This window comes from Melanotaenia boesemani, chromosome 14 (assembly GCF_017639745.1).
Source record: "Melanotaenia boesemani isolate fMelBoe1 chromosome 14, fMelBoe1.pri, whole genome shotgun sequence".
Taxonomy (NCBI): Eukaryota; Metazoa; Chordata; class Actinopteri; order Atheriniformes; family Melanotaeniidae; genus Melanotaenia; species Melanotaenia boesemani.
Genome location: NC_055695.1, coordinates 35,192,643 through 35,212,332, shown reverse-complemented (window position 1 = coordinate 35,212,332; position 19,690 = coordinate 35,192,643). Strand labels below are relative to the sequence as shown.

The 19,690-nt window shown below is 44.6% G+C and overlaps 2 protein-coding genes across 2 annotated transcripts; one reads left to right on the top strand and one right to left on the bottom strand.

The window, feature by feature from the left end:
• The first annotated feature begins 373 nt into the window (after positions 1-373).
• On the top strand, positions 374-7,109 carry LOC121652628 (divergent protein kinase domain 1A-like). The gene is made up of 5 exons (XM_042005512.1): positions 374-532; positions 5,364-5,498; positions 5,561-5,668; positions 5,739-5,903; positions 5,970-7,109. The coding sequence occupies exons 1-5, from the start codon at positions 419-421 to the stop codon at positions 6,783-6,785; spliced, it is 1,338 nt and encodes a 445-aa protein (XP_041861446.1). The 5' UTR covers positions 374-418; the 3' UTR covers positions 6,786-7,109.
• Positions 7,021-18,459, bottom strand: LOC121652624 (60S ribosomal protein L5). The gene is made up of 8 exons (XM_042005508.1): positions 18,340-18,459; positions 17,842-17,911; positions 17,635-17,750; positions 17,291-17,425; positions 16,239-16,441; positions 9,831-10,008; positions 7,255-7,343; positions 7,021-7,169 (listed from the first exon to the last, which is right to left on the bottom strand). Exons 1-8 carry the CDS (start codon positions 18,340-18,342, stop codon positions 7,070-7,072), a joined length of 894 nt encoding a protein of 297 aa, XP_041861442.1. The 5' UTR covers positions 18,343-18,459; the 3' UTR covers positions 7,021-7,069.
• Between the last annotated feature and the right edge of the window lie 1,231 nt (positions 18,460-19,690).

Genomic DNA, 19,690 nt, shown 5'->3' with positions numbered 1-19,690 from the left:
ACATGTAGTCAATATCATTCTCATATTTATAGCTGAATATCACACCTCAAATACAGCACTTATCGATCATGTTCGGGCTGCTGCTGCACGAAGTGATCGCGCTCGCGCTCAAATGTGATGTGTTTCCACAAACCAACCACGGGCTCTGGACTGCAGCCGTTCTTCTGGGCAGCACAGTGTCAGAACCAGAGAACCGAAAGAAAACTTTCCATCCCGACATGCCGGGAATTTTCGCTCAGTATCGCAGCGAACACCAGCAGAACGGTTAGCGAACATCCCCGGTCAGCTGGCTGAAGAACAGGAGCAGCTGAAGCCGGTCAGACAGGCGGCAGTCCTCCTCGTGGATCCCCGGGACTGACGTTTCGCTGCGAAAGGTTCCGTCCTGGTTTCCGTGGTCTGCTCTGCTGGTTTCGCCTGAATGTGGAGCGCGAGTCGCAGTTCTTCCCCAGCAGCTGGTGTGAGATGTTCTGCATCTGCCATGGCACGAGCTGTGTTTCCGGGGGTGTTATGCAGAAAGCTTCTGCTGATCCAGGTAAGCCTGAAGGAAGAGCCCCGTCCCTCTAGGGAAGGATCCGTGGATGTGGGCCTCTGGCTGCTCCCACTCCGCGGGTGCTGGCTGAAATATCAAACCGTGCTGGTGATTTCTGGTTCATTTATGTTAGCATGGTGCATGTTGATCACAATTAGGAGCTAATTTGGGTGGTAATCGATCAATTTCCCAGAATGACCCATAGAGTAACACTTGATGCTAGACAGGAGGCTGGCTCGTCCTGATTATGGTTGCTATAGCAACTACTTCCATGATGAAAGCAGCTGCTGCATAATACGTTTCCAGTTTCATAAAATTTTAGTTTCTGTGTAAACTGTAAATAAACCGGAACCAATGATTTCCACATCTCATCAGCTCATAGAACGTGATCAATACAACAATCAGCTCATTTTCCATCAGAAGGCTCAGTTTCCATGTGTTCTTCATCTTCTACTGGGAAGAAAATCTGGGAAAGACTGGGTGTTAGAAAGGATGCCTTACACAGCGTGCTGATATCTGAAGAAGACAGGACAGCTGTTCAATGATCCTTCTCTCAGGAGGATTTTCCGGTTTCTCTGAACATTCAGTTCTCATGTAGGAAAGTGCTGCAGAGCACCATTATTAGATGCGACTGAGATGAGGTGGAACTAGTAAAATAAACTGGGGAAAAAGAGATGTGGGAAATGGGCCTGTTTGGAGGAGGAGACACAGCAGCTTCATCTCATCTGCTGCTTCCTGCATGAACAAGCAGCAGACACTAAACAGGTCGGCTGCTCATCTCCAGGGACCGTTTTCTAGGCCACGCAGTCTAAGGTGACAGCTAGAGTCAAGCCGTGATCCTCGAATATCTTCATCCTTTTCATGTGCAGAATCTGTCTAATATCCTTTAGATGTTACAGTCGTCTATAGAGAAGTATATTTGGCTTCATTCCCACTAAGGAGAGGTTTCCAACATGTGGCCACATCCCCATTAAAAACATGACAGGACGTTGAAATCATAGTTTTAGATTTTAGCTTCGCAGCAGATGAAATGTGCTGCAGGGCTGCTCAGCATTACATCTGAAGCTTTCTGTGTGTTCAGAGGAAGTGAGATGAGTCAGATCTGCAAAGTGAGCATGATTTCAGACCATCGACTGGCTCTTTCCAAGCCGTTTTACCTGGATCGTAGTCCATGTGAATGATGTGGAGGGACAGCTTTATGATTGAACATGACAGGATGGAGTGCAGGAGTAATGTGCTGCTGGTGATTTTCCTCCAATTCACTGAATCTCCAGCATGAGGCTCTCCACCAGCTTTACGGGAGCTGGAGCCGTTTTCCTCCTCCATGTCCGCACAAAGTTTCCAATTAATAGCTCTCACAGAGAATCAACATGGCCTCATTAGCCATGTTTGTGTAGCGCTGGTGACTCACAAAGGATCAATAAATAATCCCACAGACAGGCCTGAAAACAAAAGCCGCAAAGTTTTGATCAGACAAAGCCAAATCAACATATTTGTCCCCCCCCCCAGAGTTTTATATCCGTGATGTTTTGCTGTTGATGCATTCCACCAAAGATAACATCTCTATGAGTTCCAGCATCTCGTACTGAGTCCGCTTTGTTGTGTTCAGATCTGGAAGAACACCCGTGAGACTTTCTGGTATACTGTGGGTACAGAAAGTTTTCAGACCCCTTTAAAACTTTCACCGTTTGTTCTATTGTAGCCATTTGCTAAAATCGAAAAAGTTAATTTTTTTTCTTATTAATATACACTCAGCACCCCATCTTGACAGAAAAAAAAATGTAGAAATTTTTGCAAATTTATGAAAAAAGAACTGAAATATCACATGGTCATAAGTATTCAGACCCATTGCTGTGACACTCATATTCAACTCACTTAACTCACTTAATGAGAAAAAAATTGAACTTTTTCGATTTTAGCAAATGGCTACAATAACACAAAGAGTGAAAAATTTAAAGGGGTCTAAATACTTTCTGTACCCACTGTCTACTGGAAAAAGACTGAAACAGATTGTCCTTGTTTTGTTTTCCACTGATGATGCCCCCCCTCCTCCAAGCTACCATCACACAGGTAGGACACATCCTGGATGGAGCAGCAGGGGCGGAGCTAGACAGGTGACCAGGGTGGGACATAGACATAGCATGGACCGCCTCATCCTGTGACATGTCAACACCAGTATGTGCAGTGTCACCAGTATCAATACACCATTATGAGCAGTATCACTACACCAGTATGACCAGTATTACTACAGCTGTATGACCAGTATCACTACAACAATATGACCAGTATCACTACACCAGTATAACTAGTAAGACCAGTATTACTACACTACTATGACCAGTATCGCCAGTATCACCATACCAGTATGAACGGTATCAATACACTAGTATGACCAGAATAGCTACACCAGTATGACTAGTATAACCAGTATTAATACACCAGTATAACCCGTATCGCTACACCAGTGTATGCAGTAGCAATACACCGGTAAGACTAGTATCGCTACACCAGTATAAGCAGTATGACTACACCAGTATCAGTTTATCATGTGCATTAACTATAGCTCTGTCCTAGATGAGGTACGAGCTTCATCAAACTAGTCCATCAAACACGCAGCTGTTCCTGTTGGTCACTTGGATCTGCACACGCAAACACAGGACACGTCCACACATGCTATCAGACACTAACAGGTGCTATGATGTATTCTTAGGTCATATAATGTACTGTCAGTTACTATCAGTTACTAACGGGTGATATCAGGAGCTATCTCAGCTCCCAGCATCGGTCCCAGCTTGCAGCATCGGTCCCAGCTTCAAGCATCGGTTCCAGCTTCCAGCATCAATCCCAGCTTCCAGTAGGGCTGGACAATAATTCAATATCAATATATATCGCAATATACTTTTATTCAATAACGGTGATATGAGTTTTGAACACATTTCCGATATTTCAATATACATACAGTATATGAGTACACGCGTTTCACTGACTGGTGTTCAAGCCAGTCAGTGATTCGAGCCGAACTGAAAAAGTCACAACACATTAGCTACGTAAGTGATGACATACACCACAGCCCGACCAAGGCCAGCAGCAGTTGGCTGTGCAAAGTAGTAGTAGTAGTAGGCTAAGCTCCAGCGCTGCTAGTTTTAGCTACAAAACGAGTGCTCATGTCCGTAATGCAAACATGACTCAACAAGGTTCCACAAGAGAAGAGAACGCAGATGAAATTGTTGGTAAGAGAGAAAAGAATAACTCGATGGTACGGAAGTGGTTGGGCTCAGTGTCGTCAACGTAGCGACTTTGTCGTGTTTGTTTTCACTCCCCTCTGGCGACTTTTTTTTTTTTAAGCGACTTTTTCTGGTATTATTGGAGACTTTTGGGGACTGTAATGTAGTTTTACTTTTCTCACTTATTATCCGGTGTTACGCAGACAAAAGCACTCATATAAAACAAATTACACTTAATAAAATTAAACAAAAAAACAAGAAAATATTGACTGAAGAACTTAAGTTTTATTTTATGTTTTGCTGATCAGGCAACAGTGCATCTGAAGCATTTCCACTCATAGAATATTGCTGAGTCAGAAGATTAAGCATTAATTGTTGCTCACTCTTTTTTTCTGTTTATTGTAGCAATTCTGAGTACTTTTATTTTTAAACTTAGTTAAAACACCATTGTTAAAATCCTTAAGAATAACATAACAAGCCTGTGTTGTAGTTTAAAGACATTAAAATTGAGAAAGGTCAAAGTTTTATTTGACCTTTGATAGTGATTTAAAATTTCTTTGAAGGCAAATCTAGCCTTGCTAAATACAAATAAAAGGTGAACATTCATTTATTGTAGAGTTTTTATTTCTAAAATGTTATACTGGAGGACTATCATAGACTTGGCATAATAATTTTAAGTTGTACAGCATCTGTTGTGGCATTTTTGGCAGTTTTTCTGAGACTTTTATATTGTTTATATCGATATCGGAATTATATCGTATCAACCGAAATTAAGAAATATATCGTGATAACAGTTTTGGCCATATCGTCTGGCCCTACTATCAGGTGCAATCAGATACTAACAGGTGCAATCAGGTGCTATGATGTACTATTGGACTCACAGGGTATTCAATGAAACGGAACCACCTCAGCGTAGCTGCTTTAAAAGTGATTTCTAAAGGCCAGATTCCTCCTGCAGAAACGTCTTTGTATAAGGTTTTGGATCCATATCGTTGATACTGGCTTATTTTTTTACCTGGTATTGCATGTCAGTAGTAAAAGCCACTAGAACTTACATCTAATTTGCATAATTGACCTAGCACATATAACTTCACTGGACACTGCAGGACAGGGGTATGAGTCACGGGAGATACAAAAAAGCCAATAAAAAACTGCCCATAATATGGTTAGAATGTACACAGTGGTTCATAAACTGGTTCGGTTTTAATGGTTTACAGCAGGGGAGTCCAGCTCACTAGACCTGCTGCTGGTCACTCCTAAAGTGCCTGGATGTGTCTGAAAATTCATTAAATGCAAGACCAAGCTGGCAGCTCAGTTGGCAGCAGCACCTGGGATGGCCAATCCAATTTCAGAGGTGCTCAGTACCACCCTGGAAACCCCTCTAGCCTCGCCCTGTCACTCTGAACTGATGATTGTAGATGTAGTTTTGTCCGTGCTTATCAGGTGATACTTTTTCCTCCAGATTTTCGCATGTCCATCTAAACACATCTGAAAGAACGTCCGTGACAGAAAATGGTTGAATCTTATTTTCCACCTGCAGGACACCCGCCACCTGAAACCAGCAGACATTGCAAAAAGTGGTCTAACCTGTAAAGCATGTCTCCCAACAGGCCAGATTCTCCTACCTGCACATGAGGTACCTGTTCTTCTCCTGGCTGGTGGTGTTCGTAGGAAGCTGGATCGTGTATGTAGAGTACTCATCCTACTCGGAGCTCTGCAGAGGACACGACTGCAAACATTCCATGGTGAGTTGTGGTTTCCAGTCTTCGTACTGGTGTTTAGTGGTGTTTCTGATGATTTCTGTCAGTGTGTTAAATACAGGGAGGGCGTGATCGACGGCCCAGCCTGCAGCAGCCTCTGTGACAAACACACGCTTCATCTGGGAAAGTGTTTCACTGCCAAACCGAACTGCCAGGTAATAAAAGATGTCCTCATTCTGCTCCCATCCATCCAGCAGCTCCTCACCCTCCTCCTGTTCCCGTTAGGTTTACTCAGGGAGCTGGGGAGACTTGGAGGGAGTCATCAAATGCCAGCTGGAGGAGGCTCCGCACTATGACTTGGGAGGAGAGATAGAGGCTGCAGCCTTCAGCAAGCCCTCCAAGGGAACCTCGGTGGAGAAGTTCAGAGAGATGATCATCAACCATCTGAAGGTCTGCAAGACTCAGTTCAGGTCTGATGAGTCCAGATTCAACTCTGAAACTTCTGTTTCTCCACAGACTAAGGTGGGTGATCAGGCCAACCTAGCAGACCTGGCAACCCAGGTGTTGGCCACTGCAGATGCCAACAGGGATGGCCACATCTCTCTGCCAGAAGCCCGGTCCACGTGGGCCCTGCTGCAGCTCAACGAGTTCCTGCTGGCGCTGGTCCTGCAGGGCAGGGAGCATACCCCCCGCTTACTGGGCTTCTGTGGAGACCTGTACGTGGTGGAGAAGGTGTCCTACTCCCCCCTGTATGGCATCAGTCTGCCGTGGATCCTGGAGGTGTGGGTTCCTGCTGGGCTGCGCCGCCAGATGGACCAGTGGTTCACCCCGTCATGGCCACTCAAGGCGAAAATCTCCATCGGCCTGCTGGAGCTGGTGGAAGATGTTTTCCACGGCACTTTTGGCAGCTTCCTCATGTGCGACATGAGCGCCGCCACCTTCGGCTACAACGTCCGACACGACTTAAAGGTGATGGACGCCCAATTCATCCTTCCCGAAGCCGCGTTCCAGGACCAAATCCGGCAGAAGCGCTGCGACGTGGATGAGGATTGTCTGTACGGAGCCGACTGCCTGACTTCCTGTGACCTCACCAAGCACCGGTGCACGCCTGAGGTCACGAGGCCCAACCTGGCCAAAGCCTGCCAGATCCTGAAGGACTACATCCTGAAAGGAGCGCCGTTGGACGTGAGCGAGGAGCTGGAGAAGCAGCTGTACGACTGCATCGCCCTCCGAGGCTCCGTAGACCTGATGGAGATGGAACACTCGCTGGTCCTGAACAACCTGAAAACCCTGCTGTGGAAGAAAATCTCTCACACGAAGGACTCCCGATGAGGTCCAGCGGGCAGCCTCCCCTGAGACACTGGTCCAAGCCCGGTTAAATCCCTGCACGACTTTCACATACAAACTGGAAATGTGCCATTTGCCCAAACTAAGAAATAAAATGTAAAGAACCTGCTCCTGTCTGTTTGTGGTCCAGTTCACCATAAACCAGGTTTATTTGCAGCAAACTCAGGAACAAATTCCCCATGAATTTACTAAGACACAGCGATGCTGGACACAGCACAGATTACTTTTCAGATTTATTACAACAAATTTGAGCATCAGGAACAGAAGACTCAGTCTGCAGCCTCTTGTTCCTGAGCCCGGAGGAAGCTGGCCTTCTTCTGGGCAACCCGGTCCTTCCTCTGGGCCAGAGAGAGCTTGGCTCGGTTCCACCTACGACACAAAGACAGCATTAGCTGGTCCCCGGGGTTCAAGGGGGGCGGGATAATCAGAGATAACAAACATGGATGTTACTCACCTCTTCTTCTTCACTTCTCTGGGAGCTTTCTTCTCATGAACCGGGTTCTCACGGATAGCAGCATGAGCCTTTTTATACATTTCCTCAATCTGAAAAAGATCAGGGAAATTTAATTTTAAACTTCCTCACATGCAACTAAAGCCACTCCCAGTGTTCCCAGTCAGACCATGGTCCAAATACAGATTAATCTCATCACCACCAGAGCGGTCCCCGCTGCTCTGTTCCACTAACAATCCCAGTATTAATCATCAGGATGACTTCATCCTGAACATCCTGACTCTCCATGTGGGATCACGTGTGAACCATGTGCAGGAGAACCAGCAGGACCTGAGATCCACCCAGCATGGTCCAGGTCCTGCAGGAGAACCAGCAGGTCCTGAGATCCACCCAGCATGGTCCAGGTCCTGCAGGAGAACCAGCAGGACCTGAGATCCACCCAGCATGGTCCAGGTCCTGCAGGAGAACCAGCAGGACCTGAGATCCACCCAGCATGGTCCAGGTCCTGCAGGAGAACCAGCAGCCTGAAATCCACCCAGCATGGTCCAGGTCCTGCAGGAGAACCAGCAGCCTGAAATCCACCCAGCATGGTCCAGGTCCTGCAGGAGAACCAGCAGCCTGAAAGCCACCCAGCATGGTCCAGGTCCTGCAGGAGAACCAGCAGCCTGAAAGCCACCCAGCATGGTCCAGGTCCTGCAGGAGAACCAGCAGCCTGAAAGCCACCCAGCATGGTCCAGGTCCTGCAGGAGAACCAGCAGCCTGAAAGCCACCCAGCATGGTCCAGGTCCTGCAGGAGAACCAGCAGCACGAAGGGAACGTTCAGTAACTGCTTCCATGACGCTGATGTTTAACTGAGTTAAATCTTCTCCTGGTATAATCATTTAATTCCAGATGTGGTCTAGTTTCTTTATTTCCACTGTTCCTGGATTGTTTATTTCAAACAGCAGCTGGAAGTCAAAGCTAGCCAGCTGTATTCCTGCTTTCTAAAGAAATGTTTTTATCAAGTACTGTCCTCTCAGGTCCTGGTAGAAGTCTAGGTAGAGCCTTCCATCTGTTTCTCAGAGGTAGCATGTAGGATTTATTCATTCTGCACACAGCAAAGCAGGTTTAGATTATGGAAGCACTGATACTGATACCAGTATCCTGTGTCAGCCCGTTACCATGTTTTGCTGATCAGGCAACAGTGCATCTGAAGCATTTCCACTCATAGAATATTGCTGAGTCAGAAGATTAAGCATTAATTGTTGCTCACTCTTTTTTTCTGTTTATTGTAGCAATTCTGAGTACTTTTATTTTTAAACTTAGTTAAAACACCATTGTTAAAATCCTTAAGAATAACATAACAAGCCTGTGTTGTAGTTTAAAGATATTAAAATTGAGAAAGGTCAAAGTTTTATTTGACCTTTGATAGTGATTTAAAATTTCTTTGAAGGCAAATCTAGCCTTGCTAAATACAAATAAAAGGTGAACATTCATTTATTGTAGAGTTTTTATTTCTAAAATGTTATACTGGAGGACTATCATAGACTTGGCATAATAATTTTAAGTTGTACAGCATCTGTTGTGGCATTTTTGGCAGTTTTTCTGAGACTTTTATATTGTTTATATCGATATCGGAATTATATCGTATCAACCGAAATTAAGAAATATATCGTGATAACAGTTTTGGCCATATCGTCTGGCCCTACTATCAGGTGCAATCAGATACTAACAGGTGCAATCAGGTGCTATGATGTACTATTGGACTCACAGGGTATTCAATGAAACGGAACCACCTCAGCGTAGCATCCTCCTTGTTTATGCAGTCAGACAGTTTTCCAGCCTCAAGTGTACAGGATGATGTTATCACACATTAACTCAGTCGTCGCTTCACCAGTGAACGATAATCTGATTATTTCTGATAATAATCTGATTATTTCTGACGATAATCTGATTATTTCTGACGATAATCTGATTATTTCTGATAATAATCTGATTATTTCTGACGATAATCTGGTTATTTCTGACGATAATCTGATTATTTCTGACGATAATCTGATTATTTCTGATAATAATCTGATTATTTCTGACGATAATCTGATTATTTCTGACGATAATCTGATTATTTCTGACGATAATCTGATTATTTCTGATAATAATCTGGTTATTTCTGTTGATAATCTGATTATTTCTGATAATAATCTGATTATTTCTGACGATAATCTGATTATTTCTGACGATAATCTGATTATTTCTGACGATAATCTGATTATTTCTGACGATAATCTGATTATTTCTGACGATAATCTGATTATTTCTGATGATAATCTGATTATTTCTGACGATAATCTGATTATTTCTGTTGATAATCTGATTATTTCTGACGATAATCTGATTATTTCTGTTGATAATCTGATTATTTCTGATGATAATGGCACAGTGAACATGTGTAATGGTCACATCTCCTGGGTTCTCCTGGTTTAAACATCCAGATCCTTCGTCGACATTCAGCAGAAGCAGACAAATGCTTTATGCAAGGCTTTCAGACAGAAACTGATCACATCCGGAACAGATCAATGAGGTCCAGATGGAGGACTTACCAAATCTGGGGCCACTCCGTTCTTGATGAAGCGGGAGAACTGCTTCTTGTAGGTCTCCTCGTCCTCCTCCATCAGGTAGCTCATGTACTCGGACACGTTGATGCCCATGATGTGTTTCCGGTGGACCTCAGCGTTGAACTCTTTGCTCTCGGCATCGTACCCGGGAAAACGTTTGGTGCTGGAAGACAGAGGAGGAGGGGTCATTAAAATCCAACCGAGTTGGAGGAAAAGAAGTTGTCATTAAAACTCAGATCCTTCTAAACTGATATTGTCCATGTCAATGATTTAATGAGCAGGAAGAACATGGGCAGTGGACACCACAACCTTTTTTCAGCTGCTGGTGACCATGAAGGCTCCACACTGACCAATGAAACCACCTCAGACCTAACAGACCAACAACAAGCCAAACCCTGCACACAGACCACAGTTCACTTCCAGCTCAGACATGAAGCACCGTACCCAATCTGGAAGCAAACATCTCAACTATAAATCAGCTTGTTTCTGCATTTTAATTCACACATCTTATCAGATTTATGTCCGTCATGTCTGATTAGTTCCTCCAGATTCTGGAAATCCCAACAAGCGTCTTTTACGTGGACAATATTCCTTCTGTCCCACTAACAAGACAATGACAAAGAATTTATATAAAAAAAACTCCATAAAGTGCATAAAAAATAAATTCTGTATAGGAGACGTTCATAAATGAAGGACATTAGGGAAGCAGTCAGCGCAGGTTTGGCTCACAATAGTGCAGCTTTGATTTCAATATTGTATTAGCTTGTTCTGGCTCATGGACCTGCCAGAGGGCTACAGGTCCATGAAGTGAAAACCTCCATGATGTTCCTGGCCCTGCTGAGACAACGGGAGTTGTAGATGCCAGGCAAATAGGGCAGACCCTGATATTCTGTACTGTGTTTAGCCTCCTCTGAACCTGGTCATGTCGGCCTCATTGCAGCCGGAGACCCACACCATGGCAGCAAAGTGCAGCAGGTGGATCGATGGTCTTCCTGAGCCCCCTCACAACTGCAGCGGAGAGGTCTGCAGAGATGTGGACACCAAGGAACTTGAAGGCCTGAACTGGGCAGGAGCGGCTTTATTCTGCCCAAAATCCAGGATGAGTTCCTTGGTTTTTTGTGATATTCATTGTGAGGCTGTTCTGTGAACACCAGTCACTAAGTTTCAGGACAGTTACTTCATCCCCAGGAAGCTGCCCATCACAAACAGAGCCAGCTTGTAGGCTGTTCCCAACCAGAATGGTACTCAGAACGTACGAGTCATGCGGTGAACCAAGCCACCTTGCTAATATGCTGGTTCAGTGTGGTCAGCACCTGTATGGGTGGAGGTAGCGCAGGGCTCCTCACTGTGTTGGTGAATAAATAGTTCAGAATAAAACCAGAGAGATGATGTGGCATGTGTTCACAATCCACTATCACCTTTCACACCACGTTAAAGATATTTCCAAAAACGAATCAAGACGCATGTTTGATATTAATACTAAGAGCGCACGCTCAAAAAAAACAGAAACCAGGATTTCCAGGAAAAAGGGAGATGATGTTAATAAGAAGCTCAACCACTAAAACATGTTGTGTCATTGTGGAACAAAACTTCATGTTATAAAACCCATCCAGATAAATAAGGAGCCAGTCTGCTGCCAGCATGTAGCATCAGTGTGGAAAGTAGCTTTGGTCCTTCAGTCCAGCAGAGCGGGACCAGACTGGAGGCTGGAGGTCTAGAAGTGATGCTACGCTAACGAAACACACAAGAGGAGGATTTCCTTTATTTATTTATTCTTAAACAATGTTTTTATTGTTGTCCCAGTTTCAATCAAGATGTCTTTATCTCATGCAGCTCCCCATCCATCTGGTTTATAGTGGTGATGGCGTCCCTCTACACCTGCAGGGCTTCCTGTGCGTGTAAATATTAAGACTAAATAAACTGCTACCAGCAGGGCCGGCCCTGACATCGGCAAGCTAGGCGGTTGCCTAGGACGCCATCTGATGGAAGGGCCGCCAAATTGCCATAAAAAAAAAAAAAAAAAAAAATCATTTTATTTATTTTTTTAACTCATTTGATTTCCATTTCATTTCCTCGTAAATAATAACTAGACCAAAGAAACTATTAGAAAAGAAGCTACAACAGCAATGATTACGACCTCCTCGTCTGACTGCTGCTGGCAGATGAGAGGAGGGGAGGAGCGGCGCTTCCAGGTTCGTAATAATGAAAAGACAATCCAAGCTGCCAGGTGCTGCTTACAGAAAGGGAGGAAAAACGAGCCCAAAGTAGAGGCATGTCAGAGTTACTGAGCACTGTAACAACATTTGAGCAGCATAATTTAAGTACCGACCAAGGCCGGCTTTACGCAGGGGCAAGAGGGGGCAGTGCCCCCTCAAACAAACATTCTGCCCCCTCAATCAAATGCGCCGAAATGGGCAAATCTCTCCAAACGCTCTCTCCCCTCTGTACTGAACTCTGTGTGTCGGAGCTTCACAGGATCCATTGTACTGTCTTCAACAAGTCCTTCCCACCACCACAGAAAACAACCAATCAGTGTTTAGTATGCAAATGAGTTGACATACAGCCTGATCTTGCGGTGTCATATTTCTCCCCCTCGTAGAGAGAGCGGCTGCTGAGCTCCAGCGGTAAAACTTATAGAGTAAAGCTCTGTTAAATGTGTTGTAGCGATACTGAATAAATACTTATAATAACAGACGTATTTATTGCATCTATTCTGTCAACTGGGGTTTGTTTCTGTTCTATTTAAACGTGTCTACGCCTGTTAGTAGGAGCAGTGATCAATCACGCACGGGCCATAGATGTGACTGCCTCCTCGGTACTAGACTGAGGGAAAACGAGCTGCGCATATGAGACCCCTCAAGCTCCGCCCAGCCTTTAGTTCAGCATGCTAGTTTGAAGAAAAAAATAACAGAAAGTTTCACTCTACATTCCCGCTGCTTTCAGCAGTTCAGCTCAGAGCTTCATGTATGCCTTGTTGGTTCTTAAAATTTTGATGAAGGATCATTTAGTTTTTACTCATTTTCATTTATTATTATCATTATTTCCCCCTGAAGGTTCACTGCCTTATTTTGGTAGGGGGTTTAATTTTTTGCTCTGTTATTGTTGTGCTTGATAGTTATGATTCTTTAATCATTATGGTCTATATACAGACAGAAACAAACACACAGATAGTTGAGTTTATTGTTATTAGTTTCAAATTTATTCAAAATGCTTAGACATCTAATGGCTGTCCAATAGGGCAATTGTTATTTTGTTGGTTGTTAAAGCTTTGATAATGGATCATTCTTTTCTTTTTTCTTACTTCATTTTGTTATTGATATTTTCTGTTCCCCCCCTGAGGGATTGCCACCTTATTGTGGTCAGGGGGTTTGCGTGCCTCAGTGACTCTAAGAGCTATACCAGCAGGAGCTTTGGTTTCAGGTGGGACACCCAAGCTGGACAGGTCTTAGAGTAGAGGCCTGACAAAGTGCAATCCATTTCTTTGAAGTTGGACTCCACTAACAGCACAGTTCCGTTAAAGAAACACTTAAAAAACAACAACAAGAAAATGCTGAAGTATGTACTCATAATGCCCCCTTCAAATTTATGCCTGCCCCCTCATGTATGCATTCCTAGAACCGGCCCTGGTACCGACTATTCTATGCAAAAAAACATGCAGGTCATGATGTCAAAATGACAAAGGTTTGATACGACAACTTTTTCTAATATTTGCGAAGCAGTATTAATGGAAGTGTTTGTTGTAGGGTAGGCTACAGCTATCTAATGTTACTGCTATAAATTTAAAATAATGCGTTAAATTTGAATTAGTCCAGATGAGCTGGACAGAACGGGCCTGTAGAAGCTGCTGGAGAGGAGGCCTCAGTCTTCAACACAGGCTCCCAGAGAGGAATGTAGGTTAATCCAGCAAAGAATGACTGCAGGAGTATTACTTTTGTTTCTTAACAACTATTAAATATTATTTGGATGTGTAGCAGCAGATCTACATGAAGAACACTGGATGCAGAAGCGTCATAAACATGATTGAATCCAGACAGACTGGGTCTCTGGTGGCTGGAAGGACACGAGGGATTATCTAATAACTAAACTTTGTGTTACAACTTACATGAAACATGCTTCAAAAATTCAATTTGAATGCTTGATTGATCTTTTGTTTACACAGTGGCATGGTTTTGTTTATGTAGCAGTTGTTAGTTTGTGTGTTTTGCAGCGTTTTACGTTGTTTTGTTCGGTTCTTGCCCCAGACTTTTGCACTAAACGTTATTTTTCTTCATTTTGTGCTAGTTATCATCGTGGTTTCTTTACAGTGTTTCAGTGTGACTTTGTTTTGATTGTTAATAAAGACAAGGATTTGTACAGTAGTTATTAAATGTGTGCGACTGAGCATTTTGCCATGTGGGGTGGGGGGCAGAACTGCTGTGTGGCCTAGGGCACCTGCCGGCCTAGAGCCGGCCCTGGCTACCAGTCTCAGATGTATCTGTACATGTTCATTTCATACATTAAAACAAAGGCCTAAATTACCGGCATCAGTGGTGAGCGTTTAAACAAGGACAACCACCGCTTCACTCTGGATTTCCTCTCCGTCCTCAAAGTCACGGAACTACAATCACGACGAGTATATGAAGAGATGTTCCTCACCGGAAAACAGCATAGCTAAGATCAGCAGATCAGTGGAGGAGAGTCCGGGACCTCCTCAGTGGGGTCCTGAGGCTTCGAACAATAAAAGCCATTCTGAATAATGTCCACACATTGTCCCTATTTTAAGAAAAAAATGGTCAGGTTTTATGTGAATTTAACTTTGGCTGTATGGAAGGACAGGACTCAGCCAGGATACAGCATTTATGGTGAGAATCTGACTTAAAGCACAAAACCAAGCATGGTTTCAGCACGGGGCGGGACAGGGGTCCACGGCTTTGTAGCATGAAGGGGGTCACCAAGGAAAACAGGTTAGGAACCGCTGGCTTAGATCGTCATAATCATCATATGGTCAGGTCCCATTTGGCAGACGGAAGCAGCCCAGACCAGACAACTTCTTCTGGATGAGGTCCACGGCCTGATAAACACCTGAAAGCCACATTTTCTACATCACCTGAACGCACCTAAAACATCAAATTAGGTTTGAACTGCAGTAGCAGACGACTCAGCAGCCACGCTTCCATGGAAACCAGAATTCAGGTTTAGTCCTGATCAGTACAAAAATAAATCAGAAGATCCTGATCTGATCATACTCAGTCCGATCAGATTTATATCCGATCCAGAAGGATCATTGTTCCCATCAGAAAGGTAGAAACGATCGCTACTGAGCGTGTCCGTTACGCCAACAAGACGTCCTCCTACAATGTGCTGTACCGTTAGTTCTACTCTACTAGGTTTATTTAGAGCAAACGACAGGACCCAAACAGAACTGATCATATGAGAAGCAAAACATGACGTGTTTATGTGCATCATGTCTGATCGACAAGGGCTGGACACACGGGAGGCGACGTTGCTCCTCCTCCATCATTTTCTATGGAACCTGCGTGATGAGGTGAAAATCGCTGCCCTCCTCCCGCCAAGCGACAGGCGACATTCGTGCATGTGAAATGTTGCGCTTGTTCATGCAGACGTGCACACGGGCGACGCGACACAAGAAAATAGGAAAATGTTAAATTTTTGTTGCTGTCACCTGGAACTACAGCCAACCAGCGAGGGTCTTCATTGACGGACCAATGAGAGCAGGCTGGACGGCGCCGCCTGCAAACACTCTGAACATGGAAGAATATTTTAGCTGAATAAAAAGCAGCCGTGTGGCACCAGAGGGAATTAGTCCAAACGGAGGTTTTGGATTTATCTGGATCAGCCTTGAGGTCCATCAAATGATGATATTCATGATGCTGTTTCCTATTTTGTAAACTCAGATGAACCCGGGGTTGTCTCTCTTTTATACAGTAAACAGCAAGATTTCTGTCAGTTCCTGCAAAATCTTCTGACTCTCCATCCATCAAACTTTGTCACGTCAGGGACTGGTCTGAAAAAGTCAAAATCCCCACCGATTTCATAACCAATCAAATTTCTTGGAGAAAAGCGATCTTAGAGCCGCCGCACGACGCTGCCGTCGCGGTCGCCTCCCGTGTGTCGAGCCCATTAGCATGCAAGATTTTGTACTGATGTAATTTATAAATATTCAGCAGGAGAAACTGAAATTAGAATAATCACACACGGCATCATCACCTTTTTCTGATCAGACACAATGCACGTAAACACGTCACGGACACGATGTGTTTACGGACACGTAAACACATCTGATCAGAGCTGAGAGCAGAAGAAAGAAATTCTGAACATGTAAACATGTGTAGAGCGACAGAACCTCTGTGTGTGTGACGAGGGTCATCCTCCGTCAGGTCTGTGGGAGGTTACCTGTGTGGGATGGACAAGCCTCCGTCCACAGCCCCCTTCAGGGCACCGAACACCTTGTTTCCGGTGGTGGTTCTAGCCAGCCCAGCATCCAGGTAGCAGGTGAAAGCACCTGGTTGACCATCAATGCTCTCCACGTTGAATTCATCACCCGTCACCTCCACCTGGCCCTCGTACACCTTATCCAGGCCAAACTTGTTCAGGAGCTGAGAACAGAGAGGAATATTTATTGAAACTAGGTAACCATCCTTTGTTCCTATTAACCTGTTAAACTCGAGGGGTTTCTGGAGCTGTGGTTCACCTGAACAGACTTACCCAAATTAAATCAACTATCAGGTAAAAATCTTGGGGTCAGTGTGTAGCAAAGAGCTGACAGTGTCAAACATTGTGAATGTTCATATGCCATCAAAACGCGATCAACGTGGTGCAACCTCACATGCTGGCTGTGAAATGCAAAGGTTGGCATTGTGTTTGTTTTCAGACTGACGTGAGGTGGTCGGTCCTGGTACCGGCTCCAGCGGAAGGAAGGGGTTAAAAACAAACCAGTGGAAACCAGCAGGACCTGAGACGAACTGTGATGAAAGTCCAGAACAGCTCTTTTGTTTGAGGAAACTTGCTAAATTGCAGACACATGAGAGTCTGATGAAAATGTTTCATAGCGCTTATATTGATCACCATCAGGGTGAAGAAAGTGTAAAAGAAGCCACCCTCTGAACCAAGAACACCAGCTACTTCCTCCTCCTAAACCAGATCCAGGTTTTCCTTCGTGCCTCTCCGACCAGACTGAGCGCCACAGGGACGAAGAGGCAGCAGCAGATACTTTGCACCTCTATTTGCTGTTTAGTGATTTTTTTATTGTGTACCTTGTATAAAATGACTGGACTGAGCCCATGGCACGCCGTTTAACTTCGCTCCTCATCATTTCTTTTTTTTTATGTTTTATACTTTTATTTCTTATGTCTTAGATGTGACTGATGATTGCACGTCTATTGAAAACCAAACGGCCCTCTCAAGGGACAAATTGATGAAGAGAAGACCAGCATGTTCATACGTACTCTGCGGGCCAGCAGCAGACCAGTGCAGTAGGCTGCTGCGTAGTTCGTCAAACCCACAGCGACTCCGTATTTTGGCAGCTCGTGTGAATATGCAGCACACACGATCATATCCCCCTCGATCTTAGCATAGGCAATCTGCAACACAAACACATGTTCACAGTTACAGCAAACCGGGAAAAACTTCCAGATATGACAGCTGCCTGGCAGAGTCCGACCACGACCCTGCAGACCAGGATTTCACTGGAAAATGACCATCAACCTTGGATCATCCTCTTAGAAGTGATTGATCCACACCTGCTCCAAAGTCCTGCTGGATGGGTGCAGTCAGGTGACCGGAAGCTTACCTGGCAGATGATGTCACGGTTGGAGAACCGTACAATCATGCGGTACTTGGGTGTGTTGTACTTGTTCTTATCCTGAACAACCAGGCGCTTGCGGGCAAAGAAGTCAGTTTTCCCCTCTGGACAGGACAGAAACACCAGTAACTCACTGAATGACAGTCATGACCCAAACATGAGATGCTCATCAGGGATCTACAGCGGCTGTCTTACCTCTCCTCCTTCTGAATTTCACCTGGTACCTCTTAAAGTAAGCCTTGTTCTTTACCACCTTTACAAAACCCTGCGGAAAGATGCACCAACCATCAGTTTAAAGACACGTGTTAACATCATTGCTGCCCTCCAGCAGAATAACTGTCAGAAAGCCATTAACAGGCTAAAGTTAGCATGTCCCCAATGGGAGTTAGCACATCTGCTAACATGAGCTAACGTAAACGAGCCTCACGGTTCAGGATGGAATTATACGGGATCTGGCTTTAGTGGTTTACCATGTGATTTAATACCACCGTGAAACAATTTTCTTACAACAGGAAGCCAAAAGTGTGGGAAAGCATCGGGTAGGCCACGTTAAGCAGACCGGATAGGAAGCAGCAGGACGCAATCTATCCTCATCTGAACACAATCGGTGTGTTCCCGCCCAGCAATCCCCTCACGTGGATTAAAACAGGCCTTTGGTGTGTATTCAGACACATATTAGGAGAATTTACGAACCATTTTGCAGTCTTTTTAGTCTCCTAAAGAAGGAGCCCGGAGCCAAAGACTGGGGATTGACTCCGCTGCACTGGAAAAAGGAAGATCGTCGTGCGCATGCTCAATAAGTACGGCCTAGGAGACGCCATAACTTCAGAGGATTTCCTACACTGCCCCCTACCGAGCTGGGGCCGCAATTTCCCCACAGAGCTTCCATCAGATGTGCCACCTAGTACTCGTTTTATTGGTTTTATCTGTTTATATCACCACATAAACCTTAGCTTACTGATATATTTCACCTTCAGACTAACGCAGCTTTTAATATGTCTGATAAAGACTTTGTGAAATATTAAAATGTAAAACTAGCACACATGTCCAATTTGTAAGTGGGTCCTGAAATAAAATTACTAAAGGCTACTGAACTCAGTTTCTCAGTGAGCCCTGAGTGTTCTCTTTTTATGGCTTTGCTCAATCTTCTCTTTTCCAATTTTACCAGATCTCGCGATGCAGACACACACACACACGCACACACACACACACACACACACATATATATATATATATATATATATATAGCTATATATACATACACACACACACACACTTTCAAAGCACTGCGTTCAGCCGTTAGATGTTTTTGCTCTCGCCCATTTGCTCTCCTCCTGGTTGCTTAGCAACACGCGTGAGTTTGACAGGTGTCACAATGTGACTCGGTAGTTTTTATTCTCATATAGCCTGGCGCTAACTTTTAGAAAATGAACAAATGAAAAAGGTGGGTGAATGTTGAAGAAGCTTGGTCGCTGGACCAAGACATGATGGAGAGTCGGAGGGAGGAGAGGTGACGGATGTGGGTGAGGAGGATTCTGATGGGACAGAGGAGCAGTCGCTGGGGGAGAGAGCGATAACCCGTCAGTTTTACCATCAACTGATGATGAGCTAACTGAGGCTAACTGCTAACAGCTGACTGGACACAAACAGCTGTTTGAGCTGCATTGCTGGCGTAGTGGGACCAAAGAAACAAGAGAAATGTCTGATGAAGTCAAGGACATCAAAAAGTCGCTCGATTTCCTCACTGAGGAAATATCATTAACACAAAGCAACATCCTCGAGCTGGTTGAGGAGATGACGATACTACGGATTCAAAATGAAGAGAAGGATAAGAAGCTGGAGTTTTTGGAGACCTGAATGGCGGAGCTGGAGCAATACACCAGGCTGAATGACGTGATCGTTCCTGGGCAACGGCTAATGGGCTCGACACACGGGAGGCGACCGCGACGGCAGCGTCGTGCGGCGGCTCTAAGATCGCTTTTCTCCGAGAAATTTGATTGGTTATGATATCGGTGGGGATTTTGACTTTTTCAGACCAGTCCCT